Raw genomic sequence first — 18,003 nt, forward strand, 5'->3', positions numbered from 1 at the left:
GTTAAGGATGAATAACAACTGAAATTCTCAAACACGCCTAGTAAAACTTGGCAAAATCATGTTGGAAAAACACTTGGTTACAAATGGGAAACTATACAAATTACTTTCAACAGCAGAATGGGTAATTAATTATAATACACTTATAAAGTACTATAGAACAATAAGAATAAATCATCCTCAACTATACACATTAGGAGGATCCTTTCACATTGATTGATCAAAAGAAGTCAAATACAAGCGTACATACTATAATGTAAAACATCAAGTAAAACAAAACTATGATGTTAGCAGTCAGAATTGTGGTTTCCTTTTTTAAGTACAGTGGCAGGAAAGAGGTAAAAAACATTACCAGAGGTCCAGGACTCCCTCTGTGCAGGAATGACCTTGAACTTCATTCCTTCAAATATGTTGCCAGAATAACAGGAGGACTGGTAATAAGCCTTCAAAAACTGTCTTATACACTTTATCTGCATTGACACTACTGTAATATGGACCCTAGGGCTGAAAACATGACAGAAGGGGAGCCCCTTTAGGTCATGAGGTGCTAGTTGCTTACCATGCTCATTATGTTTTCTGGTGTACCTTAAATTGGTTGCCAGCAGAATGTAATTAAAGACTGAGATTATTATAATGGTTAATATCACTCTGATGCATGGTGAGATGGCTTTATTGAGGACATCTAGGTTAAAGTGAAATTTAAAGAATAAGTTCACTATTGGCCTTCAAGAGGAAGGCAACATGATGAATACAGGAGACTGAATGAATGCTATAATTCAAAGAGTAAGGGAATTTATACTGATGTGGCTAAAGAGACAGCAAGAACTGTAGGCACATCCTTAAAATATTTTGTTTTTATATAATCAGACTTCTATTTTGAAAAGATCAGTTTGGCTCTTGAATGAGAAGAATGGACTTCAGATCAAAGATGAGCATTTAACACTCCAGAATGAATTGAAGAGCTCTTAAGAAGTAAAACCCATATATTTTAGTAATGGACTGTATATGGTAAAATGAGATAATGAGGTACAAAAGAGGAATTGGATCCCCCAAAGTTCCTTAGCATAGGCAACTAATCCTACATTTGCTTCTATCACTTACTGAGATAAAAATCACTAGATGAGATTCAGATGGGACATTATAAGTTTGAGATCCCACCAATTCAAGGGACAAAGACAGTATGTGGAGTATGTGGTGCCTCACACATGCTAGGCAAGCGCTCTACCATTAAGCCACAATCCCAGCCTGCAAGTTTTGATTCTGTAGGTCAGAGAATTGAAATGCATTACAAATATATTTTTCATTAACATATAAATGGTGATTGAAATTGGGGTTAAATGAAATAGAATATACAATGAAAAGAGAAAATGATCTTATGGGACTCAAGATTTTATAGCAGAAATGAAGAGGAAAAAATCTTATTTTCATTTATACCTTTGTGCCTCCTCTTTTCAAACAGTGATCTCTCTCTTGATTCAATTCCATTCCTTCTATCTCATTCAGGTCCTTTATCAATTTTATAGAATCTCTTTCCAGTACCATTACATACTCTATTTCCTCTCTATCACTTTCTTACACACATCAACAAAACCTTTCCCCTTTGGATACAGACCAATGAGAGGGATAGCTGGGTCAAATGGTGGTTCCATTCCCAGTTTTCCAAGGAATCTCCATACTGCTTTCCATATTGGCTGTACCAATTTGCAGTCCCACCAGCAACATATGAGTGTGCCTTTTTCCCTACATCCTTGCCAACTCTTATTGTTGTTTGTATTCTTAGTAGCTGCCATTCTGACTGGAGTGAGATGAAATCTTAGAGCACTTTTGATTTGCATTTCTCTACTTGCTAGAGATGATGAACACTTTTTCATATAGTTGTTGAACAGCATACCTCAGGGGCACAGCCACATCAATGTTTACTGCAGCACAATTCACAATAGCTAAATTGTGGAAGCAACTTAGACGCCCTTCAGTAGATGTATGGATAAAAAAAATTGTGGTATATATGCACAATGGAATATTACTCAGCAAAAAAAAGTGATTAAAAACACTGGCATTTTTAGGTAAATGGATAGAGTTGGAGAAGATAATGCTAAGCAAAGCCAATCTCAAAAAACCAAATGCCAAATGTTTTATCTGATATAAGGAGGCTGCTTCATAGTGGGGAGGGAGGGGGAGTATGAGAGGAATAGAGGAACTCTAGATGGGGCAAAGGGGAGGGAAAGAAAGGAAGAGGACATGGGGTTAGAAATGATGGTGAAATGAGATGGACATCATTATTCAAAGTACATGTATCAAGACACGAGTGGTGTGAATATACTTTGTATACAACCAGAGATATGAAAAGTTGTGCTCTATATGTATAATATGAATTGTAATGCATTCTGCTATCATATATAACAAATTAGAATAAAAAGAATTAAAAAAACCCTTTCCCCAAACCTTTACCATCTTCCTCTGTTCTACTTCACAGCAAAGCTTTCTCAAATGTAAAATAATCTATTGGGGTTTTTTTTGGGGGGGAGGGGTGTGGGGGGTACCAGAGATTGAACTCAAGGGCACTCACTTGACCACTGAGCCATATCTCCAGGCCTATTCAGTATTTTATTTAGAGACAGGTCTCACCGAGTTGCTTAGTGTCTTGCCATTGCTGAGGCTGGCTTTGAACCCATGATCCCATGCCACTGGGATTACAGGCATACACCACCAAGCCTGGCCTAAAATAATCTATTATTATGCTATATTAAACATCACTTTCCATTCACTTCTCAATACAATTATTTGACTTTTAAGTTTGCTATTCCAGAAAAATCAGCCTTTAATACTCATAAAATAAACCACAATATTAAATCAAATGAACTTTCCAATCCTTATTTTACTTTTTCTCTATCCATCTTTTAAATATTGATATTCCTCAAAGTTTGTGATTCATTTTCACAACCAAATACATACATACATACACACACACACACACACACACACATACACACACATATTTTCTTGGTATCTTATGCCTTGTGATAAATCATCACTATGTACTTAATAATTTCAAATCTCTATCATTTATCTAAATGATAAACACATAATCTACTAAATACTAGACATCCACATTTGGATACTCCATTGGTACCTAAAATAAACATGTTAAAAACAGAATTAAAAACCCAATTTATGATCTTTTCACCTAAAACAACCAACATCACAACTACAAAATTTTGCTCCTCCTCCTTTTTTCTGTCTTCCATAACTCACAAAGCTGCACTAGGCAAAACATATGGGTTACCTTTGATTCCTCCCCTCAACTTTCCCTATTCATGTCAACTCTACCCTCTGGAGTAATCGCTTCATTCATCCTGTTCTCTAAATCCCAATCACACTTGTAGACACTCATTTTTAAAACACACATTTAGTCATGCCATAATGATCAAAGAGAATGATGATGTCGTTTTTGTTTTATATTTTTTTAAATGATTCCCAGTCCCTATTATTCTTTAAGGAAAAATAAATCCACAATTAAAAAAAAATTCCATCAGAACTTTGCCTAACTTCTCCAAAGTCCTCAGAACACCTATATAGACCATGAGTAATAATCCCACAGTAGTATGAAAACAGACTTAATGAAGAAACATTCATCCAATTCTCAGTAATGGCTCCCATTCTCTTTAATGCTTATGTCTTCTTTATACCCTTCAAAACTCAGACTAAGCTTCCTCCTCATGAGAAATTTACCAAAGCTCCCTTCTGTCAGGTTGAGTTAGACAGCCCAACCTGTTCTTCATAGCACTTACTATTTACCCATCTATCTCCCCCAAATGTAAACTCAAATAGAGCAGAGACTAAATTATTTTTTTCCTGTAACCTAAGCCCTTAGCACATGCCCTCAAATTCAGTATGTACTGAATAAATAATTGTTTGATTAATGGCATACCTTTTTAACTCTTCTCTATTTATTCCAATGCTTTATATTAAATTTTAACATCTATGACAAATTCAAGTACATGAGATTATTTGGAAGTGAAGTTTTTGTTGGTTTTAAAAAGAAGACAGATTAAATCAAAAATTTTCTATAATACTGTTATACCACATATATGTCCTAATTTCTTGACTGTCTTGATATGTATGTATGACATGCTTCCCAAATTATAGTCAAAGTTTGAAAATAATTCTTCCATGCTAGTAATGAGACAAACAAAATACCACTTGTTACCTTAAGACAACTAGAAGATTAAGAAAATACTACTGGAGCTGGTCTGGGGGCACATTCCTGTAATCCCAGTGGCTCAGGAGGCCGAGGCAGGAGGATTGAGAGTTCAATGCCAGCCTCACCAAAAAGCGAAGTGCTAATCAACTCAGTGAGAACCTGTCTCTAAATAAAATATAAAACAGAACTGGGGATGTGGATCAGTAGTCAAGCGCCACTGAGTTTCCCCTCCCCCCAAAAGAAAATACAATAGGAATCAAAAGACTTTATAGTAAAGAAGCCTATAAAATTATCTGTAGTATTTCCAAGTTTTCAGATTATCAAAAATACTCAAGTTTTTATTTGATAGTGGAATGCTTTGTCACTTTTCTTTCGGTTTCCCTATTGCTTATATACTACAGCACAAAATTAGCACAAACTACTTAATATGTTCTTTTTAAGAGCGATGCTGTTTCTATGCTTCAATCTTATCCCCAACCCATCCCAAAATGAGACCATTCTTATCACTATAGTCTGGAATGACAAGATTAGGTTTAAGCAGACAGTAATCATTCAGTGACTGAGAAATTTAGACTAAAGTTCTGTACTGGTGAAAGTTTTGAAATAAAAGCAACTGTGATCAAAGCTTTCTGATTTAATATAATGTTAAACACCAGGAGGTTTTTTTTTTCCCTAAAATCTGGTTATTTAAAAAAAGAAAAAAGGCAAAAAAAAATCCTGCAAATGAAAAACTTCAGTCCCTATTTAGCAATACTAAATTCAATTTATCAAATAAAATGAGCAAAAAAGTTTCAACAGGTCATCCAGATGTAAACAATTCAAAGGCAAGTATTTCGGTGAAGTTTGGATGTATTTAAAAGGTACCATTGGTCAGATGAAGTGGTAAGAGCCTGAAGTCCCATCTACTTAGGAGGCTGAGGGCAGGAGAATCACTTAAGCCCAAGAGCTGGAGGTCAGCCTGGACAACTTGTTAGAGATCCTTGACCCTCAAAACAAAGTAAAAGAAAACACATAAAAGTTATCATAGATCATTGGTCAAAGTTAAGAGTAACCAGTGGTACAGGTGTGATTTTGGAGTTCTTTTTAAAGTTTGGCCATCTGTCAACCATGAATGCCTTTTAAAAACACCCACTCCCAACCCCCATATCTGATTTGAAAATTAAAAAAAAATTAAATCCAAAACACAGCTCTAAATTACATGGTTTTTTACATATAAAATTTACACTGTAATAAGAAAGATTCACAAATTACTAGAGATCACAAATTACTAGAACTACACATCTAATATCAGGTTTTTTTTAAGAGAACTGAAGTATTTTCTATTATTTGCAGCTGCTTTATAACAGCAAACCACAATTAAATGTGTGAACAAGGTTGTCAGAGTAACACTTGTCATTCACACCGCTTATAGAAAGACGCTCCAAGATTTCCAGAAGCACTAATTAAAAATAACAAAAGCTTCTCGGGGGCACTTCTCAAAGATGTATATTTTATCAGACAGAGGAAAACAAAATCGTCTCAAAGTTCAAGAGTTTTTCACTCTAAAGTCAAACATCCAACCCAGTTATTACTAAGTACTAAAGAACTAACCCCAGCCAGTCAGTAAGCAACTCGTTAACAGTTACAGTCCTTTCGAGATAAGACAATCATTAAGAAAAAGGCCTCATGAGGAACGGAACGGATCTTCTTTTAGAAATCAGAAGAGAGAGGGTCGGGGGAAAATATCTCCCCTTTTTACTATCGAGAAAGGTAGACGTAAACTCCAGCTTCATCAGTGGCTTGATTAAACCCTTAGGGCTTCTTGCTTCACCAATCTTTTCTTTAACTCAACGTGAATGAAAGCAAGGAATACCAGAAGAAAGGTGAATGACATTACCCACCTCTGGCCCCAAAGAACCCGGGGAGACCCTCGGGAGAACCAAGACCCAAGACTCAGGTGGGCCTTTCTCACCTGGGTCCGACAGAAGTCCTCTGTCCTTACGTCTGCGCACTTTTCAGCAAAACGCCTTGCGATTGGTTGGCTCGTGAGGGACCTCTCAGTTTTATTGGCTACAGGAGCGACGGTCGGAGCGAAGAGGCGGGAGTTAGGCGCTGACTCTGACAGGCCGGCTGCCTGATTTCCCAGGGCTCCTATTGGGTCAGCGCACGAGCCTCCAAGATGGCGGCAGAGGCAACCTGCGGCTCGGGCGCGGCGAGTACCAAGTCTGTGGCAGAGGCAGCCCGAAAGAGCAACATCACCAGTTTCCAGAGGAGGGGTCCTAAAGCCGGTGGGACTGAGAGCAGCGGCCCTCGATTGGTGTCTATTGCGGGCACTCGACCGTCGTTGCGGAATGGACAACTGCTGGTATCAACCGGGCTCCCCGCCCTGGACCAGCTCTTAGGTCGGTTCAGAACGGATGCGGGCTCACCGGAGGGAAAACTTAGGGAGGGGGCCTGTCGGGAGAGCCACCTTGGTCCCCGCCCTCAAGTGTTCCCCCTCAGAGACGTGGAAAGGAGAGCCTGGCTTGAGGGAGGGGAGGAAGGGATGCAAGATTTCTAAGTGCCTCTACTCTCTTCTTGCCTTCTGTCTATTAGCCCATTCGCAGATTAAGATGGGATCCCTACAGGCTTCCTAGTGAAAGAGAAGCTTTACTATATGGAAAATGGTTAGGCTTTCAGCTAGGACTCCCTCCTGGTGTCTGAGTACACCCCTCTCTCTGCCAACCTCAAGTAGCTCACTGCTCGCACTGAAGTACAAAGTTTTTATCCTTCTGAGAGAAGAGCTTTAATCAAAAATGCTGAAAAAATGTATTCCCCACTCAGTCACCACCAGGCTGCTTATTTCCTTAAATCTTAAATCAGATTGGTTTTAAAAAGACTGTATATGAAAGATGTATGTTGACTCAGTAGTTAAAGCCATCTTTTGTAGTTTGATGGTTCAATTCCTATTTGCATTAAATATGTGCATTTTTAAAACTTTTTTTCTATATACATTTTGCTTCCCAGAGTTGGTTGCTGCTACATACCAATGGGTAGGTTTTTATTTAATGCACATCTTAACGGGAAGAAGTCCAGTTTCCTAGACTTTCCTTTATAATTTATGGAAGTTTTCATGAAAAGCCTACCGAAGAGTATGCTTGTTTAATAAGTGTTATGTTGAAAGTGTTGACCACATTAGCCTGGTAGGACGGATATGCTGTGTTAATAAAGTTTATTGATTAATTTCTGTATGAATGCTGCCTTGTTAAAATTGGTCTGTTTATATTTCATTACTGCTTTCATTGTATGTGTCTGTTATATCTGGTGCAGTATTGTAATATATTGCCCCTGCATTTGCTTGTCTTGCTACTTGACATTTTCCATAATCCGCCCCTCCCCTGCACCCTGCAAGGTAAGCTTTTCAAACATTTAGTGCAGAAGTAAGTAACAAAAGAAGCAACTTATGAAAAAGAGTATGGCTTCTGGATTCTGTTATTTTGAGTCCTAACTGGATCCCAAGTATTTCTTTATAAATTTAAGTATTTTCACTTAATTGTTTCAAGCCTATTGTCCTCTTGAGTTTCAATGGTACTCAAAAAAGAAATAATTCAAAATATATAGTTAGCAACTATTCATTTCACATTGTCTCCCTGTGAGCCTCACTTGGTGGCCTTCTATATTTGAACTTAAAGCTTCAAAGCTATTTCTAATCATTTTATATGTATATTTTTAATTCAATGGAAATTTGCAGTTTCATTCACTTGATGACTATTACTCTCCAAATAAAAAGGCCACAAATGTGGCATCATGCCTTCAATCCCTCATTAAAGTAACAAACTGTACCTAGCAAATTTCCTGGAACTTAGTAGTTTCTTCATAAATTTTTTGTTAAAAGAAAAATAATTTGTCAGGAAAAAACATACAAGAGATTGTGAAACACATAGGATGGAGTTAGGTGTTACTTCTAAAAGCAAATTTAGGAGTAATATAAACAGTCACATAACTTGTGACAATGTGAGCTGATCTATAGGGTTCAAATGTAGTGTTCTGAATTAATAGCTATCTCATATTTTTGAGGATTTGTTTTCAAGGAATTTTGACCATTCATTGAATCTAACAGTGATTTAATTATAGTCTTCAAGCACCCACCAAAAAAGAGAACTCAAAGTACCTTCCACATGTGTTTCTACAAAAATATAAACTTGAACAGTAATTTTTAAAAATTCCAGATTTGTTTGGGGTGTGGAGAACTCTAGGATTCAAGCTTATGCTAAAATACAAGCTTATGCAATAATTCATGTTCATTAGGATGATTGAAACTGTATAAGTTTTTGGATATTTTCAAATATATTTTACATTGATGCAATTCATTCTCAAAATGCACAGAAGTTGAACAGTTGGGATAATAAGAATACTACATTTGTAATAATAATTTCTCTAGAAGTATTTCTGTTGTTGTTAGTTTATTAATGACATTTTTGTATTTTGATTTTCTGTTTTGTGTGGTCCTGAGAGCAAACACTTCAGATTTATTTTATATGATTTGGAAAGTGAGATATTTGGCTACTAATATGTATACACACAAGTATAAGCAATTTAAACTCTATTTTTATTCTAATATAATATTTTACTCAGATTATGCCAAAACTAATTTAATGGCCATATTGTAATAAAATGTAATGGTAGTAGGATGTTATCAGAAAGATGAGACTGTACTGTGACATTGTGATTGCTGCCTAAATATATTGTATAGCTACTGTGTAACAAGTAAATACTATCTTAGAACAACCATGTAGTAAAAGGACATTTTACTACAGCCCCTATGACATCATTGTAATTTTAAATATAGATGCATGATACACTTGAAAGGCATCACACAGGCTAATTGAATGTTTGTTAGTCATCATATTGTTTTTGTTCTGACAACTTTATTGTCAAATTTGGGTTTGTTTCTCAAGTTGATAACACTTAAAATTTTTAAGTTCTTAGACTTCTTAATCCAATTTCTCAACCTCTCCCTTTCAGGACATTTATGTTGTTATTTAAGGACACTATATAAATAGCACACATATATTTCAGAAAATAAACGGTCTGGGTTAGATAGAGCTCCATTTCTCTTCTAAGAATTTCCAATGAAAGATTATAGCAAATAAAGTATGTCTAACCCGGAAGATGCTTGAGGAATGGTGATTGTGGGTTTGGCTAGCTTACCACTCTTTTATTCAAATTTATTAAATTGACAGTCAAGAAAATGGCAGGTAGGGATTCGAGGTAAATAATAATCCAAGGAGAGTTCTTTGGAAAAAGCCTGTTATGACAGTTTCTATTTTCAGCACCAATTTCGAAAAGTGGTCTTTCCTTTACTATATCTTAATCGTAGTGTGGAATAATATACCTTGAGTGTAGACTATATATTTAGCATAATCCTGGTTGTAATGTTTTAGAAATTGATATAGACAGCTATTCCTTTGTATTACTAGGTAAAACTGTTTCATGTGATTTAATCTACAGAATATTAACACTGTTAATAGCTTTATTTTGATTCCCATATTGCTCAGACAATAACTGTGTCATCACCTGTCATCAGGATGTTTCATAACTCTTAGGAAAGAAAAGGTAGACATGCTAACAAAATAACTTCAACTTAATTTGAGATGTGGCATGGATTTAAGTACCTAAGGATATTACTGTGGACTAAGGAAAAGATACGAACTAATTTTTAAATTGCATTTTCCCCAAATCGTCCTTCTATAATTTTAAGCAAAGTTATTTCTTTATATGGTGGAAAATACTGGTATAAAGTATTATCACTTCTGACTTTGAAATATTACTCTGGTCCATACCCTAGTGTATTAATTTGACCTCATTTATCCAAATTTATAGTTTAATTACAAATTTGTTTGGGTTGGTATGTGGAATTTAATTTTCTCCCTTTAAAATAGTACTGAAATCATTAACTTCTACCCATTAGAGTTAGAACAAAAGCACAAGATCTTTTTTTCTATTTTAAAAACCATAAGCTTGGTTTTCAAAGTTTTAAAATCATTAGTAAGTTGCAACTTTCCCAATGACCAGCCTTCAAAATGACCTACTCTTATTAGACCCAATTTAAATTTGAATCAAGTGAATGAATATACATAATAGAACTCATTTGGAAAAAAGAAAACTTGCCTTTTTATAAGGGAAGTCCTGATAAGATATTATTTTGGCTGATAAAAAGTCATTTGATAGGTCCCATTTTTATGTTATCTTAAGTAATGTTCAATTTTTCTAAACATAACAATTTTTATGACTATGAGATTTTTTAGTGGTGTTTTCCTGAAAAATCAGGAACAGAGGATCATTTGGATTGTTTTTTTACAGAAAATAATTTTCCTAGTTTAGTCAGGTTTGTATAATGCTATACTTAACCAGTTCATTATTGAGACATATTCTTAGTAATTATTACTATTATAGAGATCACCATATATCAAATAACAATGAATTTTAGTGATATCTTTAATCTGAAATTAATTACCAGAATGGGAAGGGTGGCTTGTATTGAATACCTCTCTGGGAGACACACCTGTCCTTTGTGTTACCTCATTTAATTAGGAAACTTATCATCCCACCTTGAATGTTCAAAAGTCCTGTTTCAGTGGAGGTTATATAAAAAAACTAAATAGGTTAAGGAAATAGATTAAGAAAGGCAGCGAACTTTTTAAATATTACCTACCCTAGCCTAGATACTGCAATTTCTGTTGTTTATTTTATCTTCTTAAACTTATACAAAATGGCTTTAGGGAAATTAAATGTTTATTTTTCTAAATAAAAGGTAGGAAAGTAAGCAATTGAAAAATAATGTAAAATGTTTAAAATGTTAGTAGTGATCTCTATGTGCCACAAACTCTGAAATTAAACATTCAGTCCAATCTTTTGTAAAAGCAAACCCTTTTGCTCTGATACTTTATGAATGCTATCATCACATGCATTTCAGGTGAATATTTTCATCTGAACAGTTCCTTAGTCTGGTGTAGCTTTTAAAGGTATAATAAAGAAATGTGCCTAGATGTGAAATTAAAATATATACTCAGTTCTATAATAAATCCACTTAAACCTAAAATATGTAAATGTCCTAATTTTTTAAATTTTTCTTCTCTCACAATGTGAAATGTTCTACATGTTGTTTTAAAATTTATTTCAAGTGTAATTCAGTCTGCATAAACCACATTTCATTTTATTTTGGGTATACCTATGTTACCAGATGTCAAGTTAAGTTTTTCTACATGATGTCTTCCACTACAGAATTTTTTCAGGGAAAGTGTTTTATTGGTGTTCTAAATGTTTCTTTCACAGTTTTGTGCACATACATATACACACAAAACTAATAATATTGTCTTCTCTTGCCCAACAATTTTGAAAAATTTCTTTTTAAATTTTACTTTAAATATATTTCTCTTCTTTCTTTAACATATTTTTAATTTTAAAGTTAATTTGATCACATCTGAGATATTAATCATAAATACTAATACTTTTACAAATCAAAGAACAAAGTATTGAACTGTCTCAAAATTTTGGTATACTTTTAGTTTTCCAAAACTTAAAATGATTTTAAATTATTTACTATTTGAGTTGTGTATTCTTGATTTGATATGTAAAAAAACGTTCTGGTAATATTGAAATGTATTTTGCGATTTGTCATTTTCTGTTTGAAATGGTAAAAATACTGTTAATTTTAAATTCTAAATATATTTAAAGCATGTCAAGAGTGTGTATATGTTGTTCATAGTTTTTAGTAATTAGTTTTAATTATCAATTTTCTTCAAGCCTTACTAAATTTGAGGATAAATATTAAATTCAAATTTCCATTGTAATAGCCTTTCTTTTCTATATTGTACTTCTGTAGTAGTTAACATTACTGTGCACATTTGGGTCTTTGCTATTGAGTTTATTTAATAGCAGCTGCTAAATATAACATTTTTGGAGTGCTTAACCAGAGTTATGTCGAAAGCTGCATGGTTCTATTGTAAGAGAAAGGAGTCTAGTACGGTATTTTATGAAAATAATTGTAATGTGTGGTATATAATTACATGTAATATGTAATTATTTCATAATAGTACCTTTAGCAAACTATTGCAAAGGTAATTAAAAATATTGTTCACAACTGCAGTTTTAAAGTTATTGAAGTACCTGTCCTATATATAAAAGCCTAACTTTTATGCTAAAGATAATGCAAACAGTAGATTAATTTTCTTCGTGGTTTATTTCATTTCCAGGTGGAGGTTTAGCTGTTGGAACCGTTCTTCTGATTGGTTAGTATAAAATACATGCTTTGTTCTACCTCATCAGTTTTCTGTTGTGTGTCATGGTTTTTATGGTTTTTCTCATTCTGAAATTAAATATTTAAAGTATTAATTCTATAGAAGTTAAGGTGAATTACAGAGAAAGTGCCTTAAATTCTAATTTAAAGTTAGTGTTGATCTGAACTTGAAATGAACTAGGCAAGTATATCTGAAAATGTAGAACTTATAACTTAAAAATCTTCCCAGTTGCCATGTACGGTAATACACACCTGTAATCCCAGTGGCTCAAGAGGTTGAGGCAGGAGAATCATGAGTTCAAAGCCAACCTCAGCAACATCGAGATGCTAAGCAACTCAGTGAGACCCTGTCCCTAAATAAAATATAAAATAGGGCTGGGGATAAAAAAAAAAATGTGGCATATATACACAATGGAATTTTACTCAGCATTAAAAAAGAACAAAATTATGGCATTTGCAGGTAAATGGATGGCGTTAGAGAAGATAATGCTAAGTTAGCCAATTGCAAAAAAAAAAATGCCTAATGTTTTCTCTTATATAAGGAGGTTGACTCATAGTGGCATAGGGAGGGAGAGCTTGGGAGGATTAGATTAGATCTAGATAGGGAAGAGGGGTGGGAGGGAAAAGAAGGGGGCAGGGGATTAGCAAGGATGGTGGAATGTGATGGTCATCATTATACAAAGTACATATGAAGACTTGAATTGGGTGTCAAGATACTTTATATACAAACAGAGATATGAAAAACTGTGGTATATATGTGTATTAAGAATTGTAATGCAAAAAACAAAGTACATGTATAAAGGCCAAAATTGCCATGAACATACTTTATATACAGAAATACGAAAAATTGTGTTCTATATGTGTAATAAGAATTGTAATGCATTCCACTGCTGTCTTGTATTTTAAAAATAATAATAAAATCAATAAAAAATAATAAAATAAAAAATAGATAGAGCTGGGGATGTGGCTCAGTACCCAAGTGTCCTGGAGTTCAATCCCCAGTACCAAAAAAAAAAAAAAAAAAAATCTTCATAGTGTGTTGTATCCCATTTTAGAGTCAATTAATTATTTGAAGAATCTCAGTATTTAGGGTGAGATTGTTATAGTTATTAATTTGAAAAATGGAAATGCTAATAAGTCCATTGTATGTATATGTTTATGTATGTACACGTATATGGATATCACAGATATGGTATATATCACAGATTTTATCATCATTAAAAAGAAAGCTAACAAACTAATTGTGATTTTTTTTTATTGAAAGAAAGCTAACTAACTAATTGTAATTTTTTTCATGCTTCAAGTGATGAGAATTCTCATTTAAGTATATAATCCTGTTTGCCTTACTTTTCAGAATTGATCATAGAATCTTGGAAGTGAAATATACCTTGGTAGTTACATGATCAAAGCACCTTATTGATATTTAATCCATTTACCTGTAACATATTTATTCTTCCTAGTTTCATACTCTGATATAATATAAAATAATCCACACTTAAAATACAATACACACTTAAAATATTTGAAAATAGCTATTTCATCACCTCCGATCTTCTCTAAATAGACACTATTTCTTTCCTTGGATTTTGTGAAATTTTGTTTTCACACTCCTTATTCTCCTCACTGTTTTTTGATGGGCCTCCTAGACTGACAGTGTCTCTTTAATTGTATCCAGAACTGAATATAGTATTCCAAATTTAATTTGACATACTCAACATGGTGAGACTATAAAATATAATAAATTAACTTTCTGAAATCATACTATTTAATAATTTTGTTCCTGTTTTCAGTTAATCATTAACTTTCGTGTGGCTCTTGAAATACCAGATAACTCTCATCTCACACTTCACAACACTGTATATTATCACACATTTTAATATTTAGATTAAATTAGCAGATTAGGAGTCCCATTTGCTAGGCTCTTCATTCTCCTCTGTTCCCAAGTCAATATGACTTATACTATAAATGAATCTGCCTTCAGAAATGGAAAAACAGTTATAAAACACAAGCTAAATATGGGAATTTAAGGTCAGTGGTTAGGATCCTAGGGCACTGCTATGTTTCTCATCACTGAAAGACTATTTTTATTCCAGAAGTAAGAGAAAATTAGAGCATAAAGTTTACCTGTATTAAGTTTTCATTATAATTTTCCAGCTTTTTAACCATTTTCTCATGAAGTAGATTATTCATTTACCAAGGCAGTTATATATGTAAGTATATACCTCAGTTTATGTGTGACCTTTCAGAATAGTATATTTACAATTTCAGTAGCAATGTACCATGGAAACTAGATCTAGTGAACACTACCAGAAAAAGTCTGCTTTAGACCTTAGAAATATTTCAAAATAAATAAATGTGAATATATGAAAGACCATTCTCTGAGAAGTAAATTATGGAAAAATAGACATTTCTTAAAAATGTTTAATTCTTTAATAGTGAAATTGGCTTTGAGATATTTTATATTGAATTTGCTTTCTGATAGTCTGCTACATAGGGAAGTTAAAAGTACCAAAAGTAAAGTGATGGCAAATAAAAGATCTTTGTGGAGATATGGACCATCAGACAGGTTTAATAGAAGTTGTCATTAATTATGCAAGTTGTGTGACATTTACGAATATATTGTTTTTATCATATTAGTTACTTAATTTTAGTTCTAGAAATAGCAGTAAATGATGTGCTGTTGGAAAATTAGTTACAAATGGCTCAACTTACATCCAATAAATATACCCATCAAGTCAAACCATTATAAGCTGAGGCTGTTCTCTTGATGGGCTTTTTGTATGTTATCTATTCCTAACAATATTTACACACATTTATTAGCTTAAATCAACACAAATTTGTCATCTTATAATTTCTGTGTCTCAGGAGTCTACACACAGCTTAGCTGAGTCCTTCATAAGCCTGGAGTCAAGGTGTCATCCAGGGCTAGGTTCTCATCTAAAGGCTTGGCAAGGAATGAATCTGCTTCTGGGCTCACATGGTTGTTAACAACATTCATTTCCTTACTGCCTGTCAACCAGACTGTCCTCCCTTAGGGTAGCTCACATGATAGCCTGTTATTTCATCAAAACCAGCAAGGAAGAGTATCTCTTAGCAAGATATCTTAGTAACAGAAGTGGCATCCCATCACCTTTGCTCTTGGTTAGAAGCAAGTCACAGTTTCTATTGCACCAGGGGGAAGGAATTACACAAAGACATGAATACTAGGAAGCAGGAATCATGGGGATCACCTTAGAACATGTCCACCACACTTTTTTCATAACATTATATCTGAAACCCCTTGAAAAAAGAAGAAAAAAACAACACCAAAAACAGTAGAAGACAGGAGATAATTAAAATCAGAGCTGAAAGCAATGAAATTCAAACAAGAGAAACAATCCAAAAAACCGACAAAACAAAAAGTTGGTTCTTTGAAAAAAAATCAGTAAAATTTATAAACCCTTAGTCAAGCTAACAAAGAGAAAGAGAAAACTCAAATTACTAAAATTCACAATGAAAAAGGAACTATCACAACGGACACTACTGGAATATGACAATAATCATAATTTTAATTTATTATTTTTTGTATGATAGTAAACACTAAGCACTTTCAGGTTTTCTCTCATAGGATATGACATTTTCTTATCAATTTGCTTCATCCCTTTTAAAATTGCTGAGCTATATTTTTTCTACATTATGTAATAAATTTTGAGTATTTTATTATGCTGAAATTGTCAAACTACAGACTGCTGGCTGGCCACTATCTCTATAAATAAAATCTGTTGGAATACAGGCATACTTGTTCATTCAAACGTTTCTATGGCTGCTTTCATGCTTTAAGGGCAAGATTAAGCAGTTGCAAGAGAGACTGTATGGTTGTTCCACAATCCTAACATATTTATTTTCTGATATTTCTTTAAAAAGCTTACCAATCTCTAAACTATATTAATATTTTATATTCTTAATTTATCTTGCAGTAGTACTGTACAACTTTGTTAAAGAACTGAAATAGTATATCCTTCTACCAGAGCAGTTCTTTAGTAAAGCCACCTTACCTTTAGTTAAGTTTCTACAATGTATTTCACACTATTAGGTGCCACAGTCTGGCTGGGCACAAATGCCGCAGTCTGGCTGGGCACACAATCAGGAGCCACCACACAGCTTGTAGATTCAAACAGCAACTCTTTATTCCTGAACTCACACCAGCCGTCTACAATCACGTTCTGGGGAAATCCTCGTTCTCTGCCCAAAATCACGTTCTCTCCCAAATTCACCTTCACTGGGCTTCTGTCTCCCAAAATATACTGTCTGAATCCCTTGAGAACTCAAGGGGAACTTAGGCAGCAGGATACGCCCTATTCCCAGCAGGAATAATCTTAAACCTTAAACCTGGAACCTAAACTGGGAACGCCCTAAACACGATTATGTTAAACCAGGAACACCCTAATCCGCCCTGGTCCTTGAGCAAGGTCAACTACATTCAATGTCACTGCAAAATGTCAGCAACATGGGGTACGCTGGCAAGGAAATTGTCATACCTACTTGGCTAATGGCTCCCAGCAATTAGGCAATAAAATCTTAATTGTACCTTTTATGAACTTAAACTGGATGTTGGTTGCACATGGAATAACTGCACACAATACATATATAACATGTAGATGTTTATGCAAATGTAAGAGGTGTGGAATAGGTTTAAATTTAATCAAAGTATAGATAGAAATAGTGATAAAGGAAGAATTTACTCTTATAAAAAATAATGTTAACAAATGCATAAGAGACAGCATCAGCAGACTACGCTTATATAATAATGACCTGACTGGTCCTTCTAAAGTAGAAAATGCCTATTTAGGACTAGTTCAAAAGTTTATCTTACTTCCTGTGGGTCTCTTGCCTCACCTACCTATTTGTTGAATTCAGACTATAAAACTTCAGATCTCTCATACCAGCCCCTAAAACTGCAGTGTGTAAAGTAACCAGGGGTACTCCTAAAAGTTTTCTTTGTTGAAACTGTATAGCCTGCTTCACCTAAGGAGGTGAAGCCACTATAACTTTAGTCATGGTCTAAGAATTCAGTTATTCCAGTAATCTTATCTCCATAATACTTTCATCTTCACAATACTGTATTTTTTCTCTCTAGGTTTAATTTTCTACTCTTTGATTCCATTCAGACCTTTCCAATTTGCTCTCCGTAACACTAACTTCTTGGGAAACAAACTAATATCCTAAAATCTTATCATTATGTATTTTATTGAAACATTTAATATTTATTGGGGTCTGTTTACCAGGCATCATGCTATGCCATAAACATATCTCTTTTTTGTCATCTGATTTAGCAACATTCAGGTGAGATGTCTACATTTTATAGGTGATAAAATTGAAGATTTGAGAGAAACTTAAAAACTTGCCCAAAGTCACACACATAATGGCTTCCTCGTCAACCTTAACATTGCTGTGACCAAAAGACCTGACAGGAACAACTTAGAGGAGGAAAATTTTGGGGGGGATCATAGTTTCATAGGTTCAGACCACAGTCACATGACTCCATAGCTTTGGGCCCAAGGTGAGGCAC

The 18,003-nt window shown here is 34.2% G+C and overlaps 2 protein-coding genes across 8 annotated transcripts in view; one reads left to right on the forward strand and one right to left on the reverse strand.

The window, feature by feature from the left end:
• The window catches only part of Immp1l (inner mitochondrial membrane peptidase subunit 1), a 78,215-nt gene extending 71,979 nt beyond the window's left edge, over window positions 1–6,236 (reverse strand). For 3 of the 7 annotated variants that reach the window (XM_015477735.2, XM_048788548.1, XM_048788547.1), the window contains exon 1: window positions 6,079–6,189. The gene's annotated coding sequence lies outside the window, so the exon portion shown is untranslated. Of the gene's footprint in view, window positions 1–5,062; window positions 5,184–6,078 lie in introns of those variants that run through there. The other 4 variants (XM_048788544.1, XM_048788546.1, XM_048788543.1 and 1 more) reach the window with 4 other exon arrangements.
• Window positions 6,237–6,317: 81 nt separating this feature from the next.
• The window catches only part of Elp4 (elongator acetyltransferase complex subunit 4), a 245,169-nt gene continuing 233,483 nt past the window's right edge, over window positions 6,318–18,003 (forward strand). The window contains exons 1-2 of the mRNA XM_048788542.1: window positions 6,318–6,579; window positions 12,412–12,447. Coding sequence (XP_048644499.1) covers window positions 6,357–6,579; window positions 12,412–12,447 — 259 coding nt within the window. The 5' untranslated portion in view covers window positions 6,318–6,356. The remainder of the gene's footprint in view (window positions 6,580–12,411; window positions 12,448–18,003) is intronic.

This window comes from Marmota marmota, unplaced genomic scaffold (genome assembly GCF_001458135.2).
Source record: "Marmota marmota marmota unplaced genomic scaffold, marMar, whole genome shotgun sequence".
In the NCBI taxonomy this organism is placed as follows: domain Eukaryota; kingdom Metazoa; phylum Chordata; class Mammalia; order Rodentia; family Sciuridae; genus Marmota; species Marmota marmota.